Source organism: Electrophorus electricus, chromosome 3 (genome assembly GCF_013358815.1).
Source record: "Electrophorus electricus isolate fEleEle1 chromosome 3, fEleEle1.pri, whole genome shotgun sequence".
In the NCBI taxonomy this organism is placed as follows: domain Eukaryota; kingdom Metazoa; phylum Chordata; class Actinopteri; order Gymnotiformes; family Gymnotidae; genus Electrophorus; species Electrophorus electricus.
The window spans coordinates 3,301,872-3,318,703 of NC_049537.1; the positions used below are offsets into that span (position 1 = coordinate 3,301,872).

Sequence of the window (16,832 nt, forward strand, 5' to 3'; positions counted from 1 at the left end):
AAAAGTGCTTTATTTCTAAAAAGTGTGCTTTTGACCATCACGACCAGCTGTGAACATGTTTCCCCACTTGGGGGCGCCCTGGTGCTTCACAGTCACTGGCAGTCTAGTGTGACATGGTATTTTAAAAGCTGCATTCTGCAAAGTGCTTTTTCATTACCTGAAACTGCAAGGATGTCTTGGTAATGAAAGCGTGCACAGTTAATTGTGTATGAATGGAAGCACAGCAAATAAGTCATCGTGAAAGATGCCAATAAGTGGGTTCTGTGTGGTACATTTTTCCATGCCATCACATTCCTTTGCCATTTACCAAATGAGCACCGTTATCCAAGGAACCTTTTGACATTTCCCGTTTGTGGATCATTCGCCCATATTCCTGTGCAATGCCCTGGTTCTGGTGGTTTGTGGGGTAGAGCGATATGTTGTGAGCTGATCACCATTAATTGCTAATAATGAATCATTCTGACCCCAGTGGCGTCTGCAATAATGCGCAGTTATTGAGCCTGTCCACGCTACGGCACAGTCTCTCCCAGTCCCTTCTGTGCATTATGACTGGCATACGAGGGGTAGTATACAGGCGTGGCACCTAGCACACCAGGTGGCGTGGGTGATCAGTGGAAATCCCTGTCCTTCCGACAGATGAATAGTTTGTTTTATTTTCCCTGCGGAGCCTGGAGGGCACCTTTTGTCTGCGTGCGCTCCGTCTGGAGTGCCGGAGGCTTTGTCAAGCTGCTGTGCCCTGCAGCTCTGTCCTCTGCACTGCTGTGCAGGGCTTGCATTCAGGCAGTGCGACAGGCATGTGTTTTAAGGGAGAACTCTGCTGCTCCTCGGTCACTTGCGCGCGTCTTCGGGGAGCCGCTGGGTCGTCTTGTCAGGTGGCATGTTTATACAGCCAGGAATGTGCCGTTGCAGTGTGCAGCCAAAAAACTGCTTTGTACAAATAACAAGTGAAACTAGATACTCCGTTGTCCTTTGCCTGTACTATGACATCTTTCAAATGTTGTAGTACAAACAATCCATTGAGGTCAAAAGATAAACTGTTCTTAAAGAGAAGGGGAGATGAGGAAAGTTTTGACAGATTGCATTTTGCAATCGAGAAGCATGTTGGTTTTTGTTCACTTGATATTGCACTGTTGTGCTTGGGAAGGTCCTGTGCATGTGGAATTACAATAGAGCAGCGTACAATCTGTCATCAGGTCATTACTAAAAACTTAATTCAATGAACTCGCAGTGAACCTACTGATATAATCAGCTACACTCACATGGCAGGAGAGCAGTGTTCTGGTGCTCGTGTTCACCAGCCCCGTTCTGCTTTTCTTTTTTTTTTCTTCTGTTGTTTAGGGTTTGTTTTGGGGTTTTTAATTGTAATCACTTGGATTCAAAGCTGATTGTGTGTGTGTGTGTGTGTGTGTGTGTGTGTGTGTGTGTGTGTGTGTGTGTTAGGCTATCCCTCACTGCGGATAGAGAAGAATGATTTGAGGAGTGTCACCCTGCTCGAAGCCAAAGCAAAAGTGAAAGACATCGCCATCTCCAGAGAGAGAGTAACGCTCAGTGACGTCCTGCACGAAGGTTTGTCCTCTTTCAGAACACACACACACACACGTTCAGAGTTTGCGCATGTACACTCTATGAAAGACGTCTACACAGTACTGGTCCTTGTTCAACACTACAATACCCCTTTTTTTCTCAGAAGCACTGAGAAATTTTATTCCTCTTATTATAATTGCTTTTTTGTGTAAACATCTGGCACATTCAGTACCAACAGAGTTGGTGTGAGAGCACAGTGTCAGAGCACAGAGCTGCCCCGTCCCCTCAGTGTTTATGGACGTAATCGGAGCACAGAGCTGCCCCGTCCTCTGAGTGAATACAGCCCTCATGTTCATGCTCACTTTTATGAATTCAAGGGACATGTCCCCACAGTCGGACACACATGCAGCTAGAAACCTGTCCACTGGGGAATGAGGATCAATCCTCACATTAAACGCACCTCTACGATTCCCCCAAATCTCCCACCTGTCTCACCGCGCCACAGTCCTGCACAAGTAGCGGGGGTCCTGGCTTAGCCACAAGACGCTTTTCATCTGTTCAAAACCGGGCCTGTTGTTAATTAAAAACTGCTGACTGTACTTCAGAGGAAAACGTTTTCGTTGGATGCTCGGGGCAAGAGCAGAGATATGGCGGTAAGGGCCACCTACTCCATAATCACTCTGTAATAGTTCTGTAATCAAATATTGCCATGATGGTTCATTACCAAGCTGGAGAGCAGTCTTTTTTTTTTTTTTTTTAAGCCCGCGGCACAAATTACACAGCTAATTTATAGCGGTCTTCTTCTGCCAGCATTATTTCACAGTCACTATGTGCACTCCTAGAGATTTATTTATTTTTCCTAGTCTTTATCTTTTATCTGTTTCCCCAACATCTTGACGTGTTTATGAATGCATTTGTAAAGAAGGTGAGACGGGGACATTGCGGACCCAAATGAGCTCGGAGGGGGGTACGGCAGAGTAAAGGAAAAGTATACAACAAACAACCCAAGCGGGGGGTGGGGGAAACTTGAGCGTCCCTCGGGAGAGGCCTGGCCTATGGTGCAGGCCCCAAAACTGGCCCCACAACCCATAAAGCTGGGTGGAAGATTCAGGAGCTTAGGACTGGAGTGGAGGCAGGGGACGAGGCAGAGTCAAGGCAGGCCGCGTTCATCCCCTCCTTGAATCTGTCTGGCAGCACTGTTCTGCTTCATATACAGCACTTAGGCCAGCCTGAACATCTCTGTTTGGACTTGCTGTCGGGCAGATTCTCACCCAGCAAAAGATGGATTGATTGTGTGTGTGCACGATTGTGAGGGACTACAGAGCAGTAGAACGTGTCTTTGTGAGGTGTGTATGCGTGCGTAGTGTCATTCCTGTCCGTGGTATATAGTTTCACTAACACTGTGTCTAAACCGAACCACTGTTTGTGTCCCTAGGGACATTCGGACGAATATTCCATGGTGTCCTGCTGGATGACAAGGACCCGAACAAAGAGAAACAAGTGTTTGTGAAAACTGTTAAAGGTACAGCCACCTTGTGGCCCTCTAGTTCCTGTATCTTATTATAGAGAGCTCCTCACAGCTGTCTGGGAGGCGCACCGTCGCTGTGTTTTGTGCCGTGATATTCTACACGTCCGCTTTACGCTTCTCCGCCTTCAGCAGATGTACATTTGTGTGTTCCTCAGTCCCCTGTAGCAGAGCGGACAGGCTGCTATCTCTCCACTGGGGTTAGCCACGTTATTTAGTTTAGTCTTCACTCCTGAAAGAGTTCAATGGCTTTTTGGTCAAATAGGGCAAGTACACATTTAATTTGCCAGCAAAATATTAGGTAAAAGGATAGTTCATTGAACTTTGTGCATAAAACTGTTAAACCATCTACAAAATACTTTTCTTCCCACATGGCTTTACTAGGGTGATTTCGTAGAATTCCACTTTACATTCCCATATCACTCACTGAATGTTTCCACTGCCAGTCAGTACTTGAGAGAGCACACTTATCTGGAACATGTCAGCAGGGCATATCCCTTCTGAGATGTTGCAAATGCATTCAGACTAAACAACACGGTGAGACTTTAGCTGCTCAACAGTAATGACAAAAACTCTTATTCCAGGCCAACTCCCACGAGCCTGAATGTTCATGATCATCGCTATATCTGACAAACGGGAGTAACCTACCATTTCCCATTTGCTTCTCATGTATCCGTTCATTTGTACAGATAGTTAGCTTACACTGCCGTGAGTCTGGACTGCTGTAGTGGGCTACCCCCCACCCCCCGTCTGAACATGGCGCCTGTACCAACCTTAATTGCTGCGAACCCTTCAGCTTCCCCACCTGGCCATACTCACATACTCAAGAGGCAGGAAACAAAGCAGGCTACCCATAAGACCCAAGCAGCTGCCAAAGGCTACAGCCTGAGTTAAAAGCAGACCCCGGTGAACTCCGCTCGAGCGCGTTCCCACGGCTAGCTCTGGGGGGGGCCCTGTGGCTGACCGAGGAGAGGCCAGTGGCAGGGTAGGGCTGCTAGCTGTGCCCATGTCTGCAGTGCACAGATTGTGTGACGTCACAGTGTCACGTTCTCCAAGGTTTGATACACTATCACGCCTTGTTCTGATGTATTATCCCCCCGCTTTTTAGCAATACCTTCGAAAACACTTGCCCCACAGTTACAGTCGTAAGAGGGGATTTTGACAGATTGTCCAAACGTGTCTTGCACAAACCCACCCTTCCTTCTCATCTCTTGGTTCCAAACTGAGTAATGGTTTGCACTACTAAGACCCTCCTCCCTGCGCTGTCTTTTGCATGTGATTGGGCAGAGCATGCATCGGAGGTGCAGGTGACGATGATGCTGACAGAAAGCTGTAAGCTCCGAGGCCTTCATCACAGGTGAGTCAAAGCCGCGTTCTCTTCATCATTTAGGCTGCGTTCACACTGCCAGGACAAAATGACTCAAATCCGGTTTTAATATCACCAGTAATCTCTCAAATGTGTGTTTTTTGTTTTTTGTTTTGTTTTTTTCGCGAGGACGGACGCACCCACGTCACAGGCAGAACCTGAGACGTTGCGATTGGCAAATCTGAACTGATCCGTGACTGCATAGAATAGGAGTGAGGCCTCTGTGCCGTTTGGTCGTCAGTTTGAATCATGACATCTTCGTTTTAGTACTGTCTCGCCCTTGTATCGCAGGTCCCCAGGCCACGTGCATCATTTTCCCGGTCTTGTGTGCATCGCTTTGACGGGTGCGTTCAATGTTAGCTGTGCTCGGTCTGGGTCGACTGGTACTTGATAGTTAGAGGATGTGAGAGATGAATGGAAAGGGACACTCTGATTCCCTTAACGCGCTCATCCGCAATTCGAGGCCATTCCCTTAACGTACTCATCCGCAATTCGAGGCCATCCTCTACACAAATGACTCCTGGGCTCTGTGAATGAATTCCGCTGACGGCGGCATGTTCCGTGATCCTGATGGGAGGCTGCGGCTCGGTGGCGCGGCGGGGAAATGTCATGACAACTGGGGGGCGGCAGTTCACCTGCAGCCGTGACCATGACCACTTCCTTTACTGCACTTTTTCTGTTTCTGCTTCTTTCTTTTCCTCCTTCTGCTGCGTTTCCTCTTAAAAAGCAGTTTCTCAACTTCTCTCTGACGCAGCACTCGGGGGCTGTTTCCCAGAAGGGCTGAGCGCGTCATGCCGTTACGTTAGAAAGTGCTTCGGTTAAAAGTCAATTGTATTTTAATTATGTGTATTGTGTCAGGACAGGAACAATTAGAGGATTTATTAGTATATGTGAGGAAGGAAATAAAAATCTTTAATTATTATGGTCATTTACTTAAAACAATTCAGCAAAACATTCACCTGCAATCTTGAAACCTTTCCCAACCAAGTCTATAGCAACTGATATACTACAGATAATAAATGTCTTTCTATTATCTTCCAAGTTTATTAAAAGCTGCAGTCATGGAACCCCAGAAAATTTGGAGTTGCAACTGGTAAATAATCACAGGCCCATTTCAAACCTACATTGGAACAATAATTGAGAGAGTTCCCCGGTTCCTCAAATAGCTATTCTTATAACTTTCTGTCTGGAATCTGGCCGAACCACATCACTCAGATCACACTTATAAAGATTCCTAATCACGTTCATTTAAATAGATTCTGTTGTGCTACTACTGGATCTCAGGTACATTCATGACACCACAGATCATAAAATCATAAAGGACTCTTGGATAAAAGACTTGGATGAAATCATAAATCCTCTTAGATCAAGGAATATTTAATATTTGATATTAGCTTTTTAGATTAGGCTCAGATGTATCTGGCTGTCTCATCAAACGACTGTAGTCCCATCAAGTCATTGTCAATGCCTGGAACACATTACAAACTGGATCTGCCAAAACGTCCCGTAGCTAAATAAAGATGAAACCTAGATCATTTTATTTGGGAACAAAGCTAAGAAATGTAGCCTTGCTGCCAAGCTTGACTCAAAAAACCCCCACACCTGTTCTAATGGTCCAGTGGCCTCAAGTTTTAGCAGTGATGAAGCAATTAGTAAATAGTCATTCTATCATCTCAAAACCATTTAAGATCTGTTGATTTAAACGTAGCTGCCAGTGTCTCACTGGAACACAGTGTCCTGGTACTTCATTCATCACATTGGTTCATTCAGATACAGAGCTTGACTTCAGGGGATGCTTGCTCATCTATAAATTGCGAAATTATTTATAAACAACATATCCATCTGATATGCGCGGGACTGAAAGATGCAGGCTTCTCCAGGGAACTTTGCATTCCTGGGTCACAGCTGTGTGCTAGTAGCTTGATCTTCCCAATTTGTTTAAGGTACAGTACACTAAATAGTATTTAAAAAAATTTTCCTAGCATTAATGGTCAACACTCTAACCTTTTAATTGAAGAGGGTTTTTTTTTGTTTGTTTTCTGCATAATGGCATTTTTCCACTGTATTCCGAGTAATGGGAAGGGGCCGTCCCGTTGTCTCCCCACGAAGGCGGCTTAACAGCTTTTTAACGTGCCTTCCCATCTTCCTCTCATGCGCCCCTCAGGAACCTGTTGCCTATCAGTCATGTGTGCACCGAGGACGGCGAGAAACCCATGGTACTGCTGCCCTACATGAACTGGGGCAACCTGAAGCTCTTCCTACGGCAATGCAAGCTGGCCGAGGCCAACAACCCTCAGGTGAGAGCCCCCGTCCCCCTCACGCACCTGCCTGCTCAGCCACATTTAGGTGTCACACAAGGGGGGGGCTCATGGCCTGGCAAGACCCCCAACCTGCTTCAAAGACAATAAAGAGCCATTTAACAGCTACACAGAAAGCTGCAGTTTGAAAATAATGAGGCCCGAACAAGGCTGGCATTCTGTTTCCTTCAAAGGACGCCGACAGCGTTAAGCAGTTCTCGACCCCTGAGCAGAACACCTGAGGAGTTCACGTTCCTTTCATTTAATTGCAATTTCCCAGAACAACGGACTCCATTGTGCTGTGGCTCGCTTTGACGGCAAGTAGCGAAGTGTTCCGTCACGAAGGAAGCAGAGCTTTATCCGAGTCGACCGAGCACAATCGGCCTTTTGTGCGGGCTAACCCCCAGGGGGTCTGTCCCGGCTGGCAGAGACGCGGCGCCACGGAGACGCGATGCTGCGTTGTTGACTCGGATCAGTCAGCTGTCGTAAGTGTGAACGCGTGCAGGTGTTACTCTGAGTTAACAGTTTTTCCCGCCGCAAGACCATGCTTGCTCGCAGCCTTTGTTTTAAGCCCTCCTCTCCTTCATCTCTCCTCTCGAGCGGTGCTGGAGGTGTTTGTCTGAACAGGCAGAAATGTAAATCATTCGGTGTCCTCCGTCAGTGCCGACGCTTGTGTTTAGTTTCTCTGCTGGCGGTGTCTGGTTTGGAATGCGCCTTGACCCTCGCTGGAAGCAGGCCGTCTTCTGCTTGGGGACGGTGCGTAAATGGCACTCGGCTCTCCTCAGCCACCACAGCATCTGTGCTAACATCACATTTGCAGAAAGTAAAGAGCAACCCAAGCCTGATTGCCTGTTGATTAGATGTGACATTTAAGGCTACCCTAGTGTGTAATTACAATGTTCTGATGTTTCCTGGGCCCCCACCCCCTGATTGCCTTGAATTTGCCTTTGGTCCTGGTGTGTGTGGGTGTGTGAGGTGTGTGAGGCGTGTGAGGCGTGCGCGGCGTGCGCCTGCAGGTTTTTCTCCAGGACTCACAATAGCTTACATAAACGTGCGTCAGGACTGTTCAGAAAGTTTGGCTTGTCCCGTGGTAAGTTGCAAAGCGTCGGTGCAGGCGTGTGCAGGCTCTGTGGTCGGCTCCGGAGCTGTCGGAGGTGTTTACGGGGTCGGGCGGGAGACGGGGAGCTAGTCCAGGCGAGGTGCGCTGTAAAGCCGCTCTTAGTCACTTAGCAGGCATCCTGTGCGCCAGCCTAATTCAGACAGAAGGGAAGCGTGTCGGACTGAAGGCTAAATTCAGATCGCCTTTAACCCTGTAGCACCTGGCTTTATCTGTGTGTCTGTCTGTCTCCGTCCACTCCTCGCTCAATTCTAATGCTGTTTTTCTGCCTGGTGTCCAGATATCTAAGCAGTGATGCATCGGAAAGTTGGCAACACGCTCGGTCAAGTTTTACCCCCATCAGCCAAACCTCATTGTTCTAAGCGTTCCTTCCTCTTCCTCCACGGTCTTCCTCCTCCTGTTGCAGGCTATATCCCAGCAGGATCTTGTACACATGGCCATCCAGATCGCGTGTGGCATGAGCTACCTAGCCCGGAGAGAGGTCATCCACAAAGACCTGGCCGCCAGGAACTGTGTGTAAGTGTGCATGCGCGCACGTGCTCACACACACGCACGCACACAAACAAAAACGAACCCCTGACCTCTGCAGTACTTGCACAGGCTGTTGGTCAGATGCATGCACAACTGCAGAGACCAGGCATTCTGAGCCATTCATGGTCTGGAGTGTTCAGCTCGTGGCCGATCGTGTCACTGTGCATCCTCTCCAGCATTGATGACGGCATGCAGGTGAAAATCACGGACAACGCGCTGGCCCGAGACCTCTTCCCCATGGACTACCACTGCCTGGGGGACAATGAGAACAGGCCCGTGCGCTGGATGGCCCTGGAGAGCCTGCTCAACAATGACTTCTCCAGCGCCAGTGACGTGGTGAGACCTCTCCCTCTGACGGCACCCTCAGCGTTGCACTCTTCTCTCTCAGCAAAGCGAGCGTTCTCTCGTCAGGCTTGGGCATCCGAGCGGTGAGCGTCATGGAGGACGCACTCCTGCGCACAAGCCCGAGGGCACGGCTGTTAGCAGCCATAACGGTCTGCTTAGATGGGCATGTGGGCAGGTTGAGACCTGGCCCAGTTCCCCACTGACATACACTGCCTCTTCATTCCCCTAAGCCTTTTCTCCTTCGGAAGAATAGACTGTTTTGAATTGTGCGTGTTGGCCCTTTTTGTGTGTGCACGCGCACGTGTGCGTGCAAGTTAAGTATTGTGCAGCAGTGGCCTTGCCTCTTTGCTACATCACATTCTTGTTACGCTGTAAAATGTGAGGGGAAACATGGGATTGAAACATTGTGTGTAGCTGTGTACGTGCGTGCGAGTGTGGAATAAAACACCCTCTGTTCCTGTTCTGCTCACGGTAAATGCCATGCCTAGGGAAATGGGCCTTGGACAGTAGGTGAACAGCGGACACCACCCAGCTCTCTGGTAACGCACACAATAGCACAACGCACCAGCCAGAGACAAGTAGAGCTCTTTGCTCATTAGGAAACAATAGATCCAGGGAATGTGTGGTGACATTTCAGATGACTTCCAGGCCCTGATCGTTAGAGCATATGGGATTACTGTAAGGCCTGCTGAAGAGTGCCACTTCTGTTTTGTCTATCTGTGTGTGTGCACGTGCACGAATCCAGATTTCCTTTAGTTGTGGATCTAGAATGCTCTGTTCCCAAAATGCAAACTTGCACCAACACTTTCACATAGAGGAGCTCATTATTTAAATGGAGTTGATTTAAAATGTAAATATTTCAAGACAAAACACTTCTTGACTGGCCTGTCCCAGTTTCTCAGTACTATGGGCCTCGTCTGTCAGCTGTGGGTTAAGGAGGGTTGATGCGCTACAGGTAGTGGTCTCTTTTGATTCCTTATCTCAGCTGTGTAGTGTAACTGGGGAACATGAGCCACACCTTGAACCTGAAAGGAAGATGCTCACGATAAGGTCCCCCCTTGTTTACCATAAGGTGCCCCCTTGTTTACTATAAACATGTGTTTTGTGCACATACTCCGTCTAATCGGGCGGCGGGAGCATTCTACTGGGCGGCCCGTCCTCACGGCCCTGGCGTGCACTGTCTGTTACAGTGGGCTTTTGGAGTGACTCTCTGGGAGCTGATGACGCTGGGACAGACTCCCTACGTGGACATCGACCCCTTCGAGATGGCTGCCTACCTGAAGGACGGCTACAGAATAGCACAGCCCATCAACTGCCCAGACGAGCTGTACGTGTCGGCCTTCTCTGAAATTTAATTAAATCATAAATGTGTGTGCTTGTGTGTGTGCGTATAAAAGAAAGGAGCTTGTATGTGTATAAATACATATTACATATATTGAACATATATTGAACACATGTTCCTTTCATGAGTTCCGAGTAATACTGCTAAACCATGGGAGATTTATAACTAAGAAAATGCTTGGTAATCAAACCTTTACAAATGGTTGGCATCTATTTGCCCACGTTAAGGGTAGTAAGGGGCAATAAGTGGAGTTCCCAGGTCACTTCACTTCCAGCAAGCACGCCACCACTTCATACCCTTGCGAACTCAGAACCCGTCAGACGAGAATTTCAGGCTGAACCCGAGTAAGATTGCCCAAGGCAGTGCATGTGGCATCTTATCGGCATCCTGCAGCAGCCCCTCGGACCTGGCACCGAGTCGTTAGGACTGGCTATGAATCATAAAGCGCATAATACCGTATGCCACATCAGCGTGCCAGGCGTGGCAGGATTTATTGTCGGATTTGCGGCTGCCGGAACACGGCCCAGCCGAGGCCAGGATAAACTAATCAGCGTTGGATCGCTGTTTAGTACTTTGGAAAGAATAGGTGGTCAATCATTTGTATGCTGATAGCAATCGGTCATACATGGGAAAGTCTGTGTACAATTGGCAAGATGAAAAGATTGGAACCAGGGTTAAGGATTACATGGAGTCCTTCCTAATGAATAGCTGTTTATGCACACCTAACCAGAGCTTTGCTTTGTCCACTGTTTCAGGTTTGCCGTGATGGCTTGTTGCTGGGCCCTGGATCCAGAGGAGAGGCCAAAGTTCCAGCAGCTTGTCCAGTGCCTCACAGAATTTCATGCAGCTTTGGGGGCCTATGTCTAAACTCAAGTCTCAGGCTTCACTCTAGGCCTGACAGTCATTGATGAGCACTATCCCAGAAAATAAAATTAGAAAACAGTGCCTTACTAAAAGAAAAAAAATGATAAGAAAAATGTTTTAATCCTGTTGATTTATCTTCAAAAAAAAAAAAAAGAAAAAAACACTTGGTCACTGCTACTTCGGGACTCTCTGCGTTTTGACATGGGAGAATGGGAGAATCTCTTCCTTGTGTCATCTTTTTCCACCTTCTTCTCGGCGTGGAATGGCAGACATTCTCGCATTTTCACCGTTGAAGAGCATTATAAAAGTCCGCACTACAACGCGCGCGCGTGCACACACTTCTACAGAATGCTGACGTAAATGTGTTCATAGGAAGCTACTGTTCTTTTTTTAGGTAACCTTTTTCAGTTGAAGACACTGTTCAACTGCTGGATATTTTCTTAAAGCTTGTATCGCAGTTAGTCTCAGTCTGATTTTTTTTCAGACATTTCATGCTTAGAAAATGGTTCGTGCCTGTTTTTAAACCCGTGAGTGAGAGGAACTGTCTTCCCTGCGTTTAATCTGAAACAAAATTATGAAATTGGGAATGCAGTTTGGATAGGGATTGGTTTTTTGTGTGACGGAGAGAACCCACCATGGCAGACCTTTCATCAATACTCGTTAAAGACATTTTCCAGAATAAGTTTTCTTCCACTGGGCTCAGGTACAGCTTTGCCATTGGTCACTGTAGGCCATCAGATAGTTTCCCCAACTCCTGACTTTTCTTTGGAGGAGTGGATTCACAGAAATGTACTAGAATCTTCTAACCAGTGTTAAACTGGCTCGTGGTACATCTACAGATGAGAGAGATCCGTTTTGTTCAATGGTTTTAGTTTTTTTTTCTTTCAAGGATTTGAATTGTGATTGATGAGCAAATAAATTAAAATTCCAGTAATAGGAAAATTCCTTACAGGGTTATTACTATCCTTTTGATGTGTGACTGTTCTGTGTCAGAACAAAGTCGTCCTTGTGTTGTTTGAGAATATTTTGTATAAATGCAAAAAGAAACACCAGTCACTGTGAATAACTGAAGTGTACGGCCGTTGTAGCCACCATGTTCTAGTCTTGTTGATTTGTTTTGATTTGTTTTCTAGCATTTATAGGCTCTGCTCCATGTGCTTTCGTGATCACCGCATGTTGATTTGAAAAGGTATCATGTAAACTGTTTCCTCGATTCATACCTACCAATTAAAAGAGAACCTAAAATTAAACAGGTTCTGAATGTGGAACTGTCTGAGTTATTTTTACAGGCTACACAAGCTTTCTTTTTTTTTTTCTTTTTTTTTTTCTTTTTTTTTTTTAATACAGTGAGGTAATATGACACTGTTAACAAATGCTTCACATGAAGATTATCCTTCAGTAAGACAACAGCCAAGCGCCTCAGGATTCTTGCGTAAGGTTGTGCGGAATGCCGCACTCACTATATATATATATAAAATGTGGGTTGATTTACTTACAGTTTATTCAATGGAAAGATTAGTTCACTGATTGCAGAGTGACGGTGCATGATCGGAATGGCTGCTCTTTGCTGTTTAAAGACTTGAGTGCTGCCGAGTTCGGGGCGCTGCTATCCAACACTGCCAAGGTGTTGTGAAATGTTGGGAGTGTTGTTCCCTAAAGTGTGCAGATTGTGCTCCCTTGCAGAAGCCTGGGCCCCATACGCTGGTGACCTCCTGTCTGTCAGTGTTAACTGATGCATGCTTCAAGCAGCATCTGTTGGGTGGGCCTTGGTGACGCATGGCCCCTTTTTTGAGTTGTGCCTCTCTTGGCTGGTAGTCTTGTAGATTACATTATGTTAAGAGTTGCAGTAGTGCATCTTTATGGGATGTTCCAGATAAGGCACCTGTTTTTGATTTTAACTTCAGATTATTGTCTGTCATTCCCTGTGAATTCGTTCCTCAGAAATTTGCTATTTCTTAACCATCAGATGTGCATATAAAAGTATATCACCCATATACGTTATTAAAACGTTATTAATTTGATTACACAGCTGTTATACTTTTTCCATTAACACTCGTTATAGAAAAAATGTTTGTTTCACCCACGAAAGGAATTGAGTCAGTAAAAATTAACTTTGTCCATAATCTAATGGAAAGTTATTTAAAATCTCTTGTTGAACTTGGAGTGAGAAGCAAGAGACTTTGAGTGTTGTTTTGTTTTCTGAAGGACACTGTTGCACTGTTTGAAGGTCTTCAACTCCATTACTATCAAATCCAGATTCATTTTTCTGCCCTGGCTTACAGGGTATACAGTAGATTGATGGATGTGATGGTTGGAAAATCTAAATAAATGAGGTGGCGTGTTGTAAACGACTGAAGTATGGGTATTGTCTGTACTCAGATTGTATCACTTTGGTTTGGAAAGGTCAGGGGGTCAAGGAGGCACACAGGGAGGAGGCACTGTGTATCCTGATGGCTGCTGGTAACCATAACCAATCCCACTTCCTAAAACACCCCAGTGGAATGAGGCAGTGAGGCGGTTTCTAAACATTCTCCAGGATATTGCATCGTGGAGAGGTTTAAAATAGTTTCTGGCTTAGCCATCATCCTCTAGTGGGTGTAGATCCATTCCTCGGGTGGAGATGGCTCGGGTGGAGTCATCTGACCTGCTGTATAGTGGTGGTGTTTTCCCCCCCCCCACACGAATACGGTGTGGAAGGCCGACCACTGTATAAACGGATAAAAATGTGATGTCTGCACCGTCGTGAGCTTTCTCCCCAGTCAAGGGCTGGGCGATGTTAAAAGTGCACAAAAAAGCAATATAATTGTGATTATGGCACTGACTTGGTCTAGCTGTGAGCAGATGAGAGCATTACCGGCTCCTGTGTGTGCCTGGCAAACAAACTCCAGGAATTCCAGATGGTCTTGCCCTCCTTAAGAACAGTTGGGTTCCCTGTCTTTGAGAAGGGGAGACTGCACAAGAAATCTTCCAGATTATCCCCACAGAGCTGGCTGGCACAAGATGTCTGCACCACTGGGTTGATTCCATCAGGCCCCGTGATCCTCTCACCTGCTCTCCAAACCTCCTCATTCCTAATAGAAAATATTAGAAAATATAGCCACCCGCGTGCCAAGCCACACCAAACACGGTAGTCCTCCATGTAATGTGATTATCGTGCCAAATCTGATTATCCATACTACAATTTTAAGAAATTTAAGATCCATCCACAATGATTCACTGACATGTAGCATCCACACCCTACTAAAATTTTGACTTTTTTTTCATAATTACTTAAATTGTGACTACTCTGATAAGTGGAACCACATTTAAGGCAATTTGGTAAATTAGTTCAGAAATGGCTGTTTTGAAATAATAATGAATTGTTAAAAAAAAAACAACAAAAACTTCTCAGAATTGCATCATGTGATCCCAGGATCTTGTAGCTATGTTTAGAATAGAATGCATAGACCAGTACAAGTGTTCAAAAATATGAGTAGCACTCCCCTAGTGGGCAGTTCCAACACCACTCAAATGTCTGAAACCTCAATGGCCAGTGGCTTCTGCTATTTTGTAAATATATCCACCTTGCATAGGCTGTGCCAGGTGTGTGTGTGTGTGTGCGTGCACGCGCGTGCATGCACATGCATATATAAGCTATATAGCGAGACTGATGTTAATGGGATATTCCTAATGAGTAGGACAGTTTCTGGGATTTTACAGTGATACAGGCATGCCACAATTCTCTGCCTCAGACCCCATTGGGGTACCTGGCCTATTCAGTGTCATTCTGTGGTGGGGAAAAGTCTGTTCTCAAACATATGTGCAATTTTGCATAATATGCAAATTATCTCAAAATTTGAGTGGGGTTTTTAACTCTTGAGGCTTCTTGTAGACTGGAAGACAAGTAAGACAAGATTTTTTTAAAAGATTTTTGTCTGTATGCCATAGGTTGTAGAAGGTATGGACTGGAATGTGTTTGGATGTGTTATAGCGCCACCTATAGTCCAGTCAGCCTGGCATCACGCGCCTGAGTAGCTGAAGGGACTACTACCGGTTGACCAAGTTCCAGGTCTGTAGGATTTTCAGTCTGGGCGAATCGTTTCAGCGAGGTATCGGAAGAATAAGAAAAAGCTAACAGATACAGTAGGGTTCTGGCACCTTTGGTGCTTGGAGCCCTAATCAAAGGGGGAACTGGGAGGGTGAAGGGACCGAGGGAGCAGTGATCCCAGAGGGGTCACAGAGTCGCAGGAAGGTGGGAAGATCCCCATCCTCCAGTGGAGCTGCAGGTAGAGGTGTTTGAGGGGAGAATATGGACTACAATGGTTGCACAGTATTTCACGTAAAACAGTACATTATTCTCATTTGTCATTTTCAATGAGGCACTGCACCAAGTGTGGTGGTCAACTAGTATTAATGAATATTACTAATTAATTCACCTACTGTTAATGAGTAATATTAATGAAGTCACCTAGTATTAATGAATATTATTAATATACTCACCTAGTATTAATGCTTGTAGTGGATATTAATTTTGTATTGACAAACACACCTGTTAATTTCAGTTCTCAAAAATAACACTGTTAAGAACACATTCAGTAATTGATATAAAGATGTTACTGAACTTAAGTTACAGTGCATTTTCCCTTATGTGATCTGTGTGTAGGACTGTCAGCACTTGGCGTTAACACTCTAGCAAACCGTTTCATGTTTGTTTGTTTTTTAGTAGCCTTACGTCTATATCACTGTCCTCTGCGTTGCCCTTAACGTCTGCCATTACATTTGAAAAGTTTTTTTTCTGGGCATTTTTCCATATTCTCCTTTAAAACGATGCCTTCTGAAATTCATTAAGTGGCATCCCGTGGAATGTGCAGAAAGAAAAAGCACAATACGTGTATCGGATGCCTTAACATGTGCTGTAATATAGACTGATGGGTACTGCTGTAGCCACAGGCCTCTTCAGATTTGGACTCCGCTTGGCTGAACGATAAACCAAAGGCAAACAGCAGTATGGCACAAACGCGTTTCTGCGAGAACGGAGAAGCACACTGGATTATTAGTCAAGTGTCTTTCAGCCACTCATTCCCTACTGCAGTTTGCCAAGCCATGAAAGACTGATTGGCAGACAGGAACATTAAAATACAAGGAAACGAAGAACCGCATGGGGGATTTTATTGGGTCGTAAAGATTACAATATGTACACTAGCGTTGAAATGCCTCCTGTCCTTTTATCGTTTAATTGGTTAAATGTTGTGTGTGCTTGTATCATTTAATCATTCTGGCATGCTAAAACTAATTCCATCTGATAAACGTGAACTGCGTTCAGTTTCGCCTTAGTAGCAGGTCAGACCGTTTTGATTAGGTTTTGATCCCGAATCAGGAATTCTTCCTAGCCAGGTTTTTTATTTTGCTTTTCAGTCCAGATATGTTTTCTGCAGTAATTTTCTAAGGTGGTATTAACTCGGCAAGTGATGGACTTCGCCACATCTGGTGCCCACATGAGCCAAGACCGTCCTTGTAATTTGACAACTGAATTTAATTATAACTCACAGTTAAATGACGGTTTAAAATGATTAGTTCCATGTAAAACAACAACCGAGCAACTGTATGTTATTAAGGGAGTGCAGTGACACTCTAAACAATAAGTGAAGCCTTAATCACCCTTGGGTGTAACACGTTAGTCTGATGCGCCCTGACATTGTACAAGGTTTGTAAAGATTTTTCTACATATGATGTACACAGGAGTCTATTGAAGTAGACAAAGACAACCAGGTAATTTTGACAACGTCCGTATGACTGTCGTGGACTCTCCGAGTTCATTTAAAAGCGCATATTTCACAGTTACAGTTGCCAGAGCGGAGCGCACCGTATTACGCAGTGTCGTGGTGGAGCCAAAGCTGGACACGGCGGAATCTTCGGAAATACAGTACCGAGAAGCGCTGCCA

The 16,832-nt window shown here is 45.6% G+C and overlaps 1 protein-coding gene across 4 annotated transcripts in view; it reads left to right on the forward strand.

Moving 5' to 3' along the window:
- The window catches only part of ryk (receptor like tyrosine kinase), a 35,918-nt gene extending 23,739 nt beyond the window's left edge, over window positions 1–12,179 (forward strand). For all 4 annotated transcript variants that reach the window (XM_027007748.2, XM_027007749.2, XM_027007750.2 and 1 more), the window contains 8 exons: window positions 1,441–1,566; window positions 2,960–3,046; window positions 4,337–4,406; window positions 6,580–6,712; window positions 8,236–8,345; window positions 8,537–8,696; window positions 9,896–10,032; window positions 10,803–12,179. In XM_027007748.2, coding sequence (XP_026863549.2) covers window positions 1,441–1,566; window positions 2,960–3,046; window positions 4,337–4,406; window positions 6,580–6,712; window positions 8,236–8,345; window positions 8,537–8,696; window positions 9,896–10,032; window positions 10,803–10,914 — 935 coding nt within the window. In that variant the 3' untranslated portion in view covers window positions 10,915–12,179. The remainder of the gene's footprint in view (window positions 1–1,440; window positions 1,567–2,959; window positions 3,047–4,336; window positions 4,407–6,579; window positions 6,713–8,235; window positions 8,346–8,536; window positions 8,697–9,895; window positions 10,033–10,802) is intronic.
- Window positions 12,180–16,832: the final 4,653 nt, after the last annotated feature.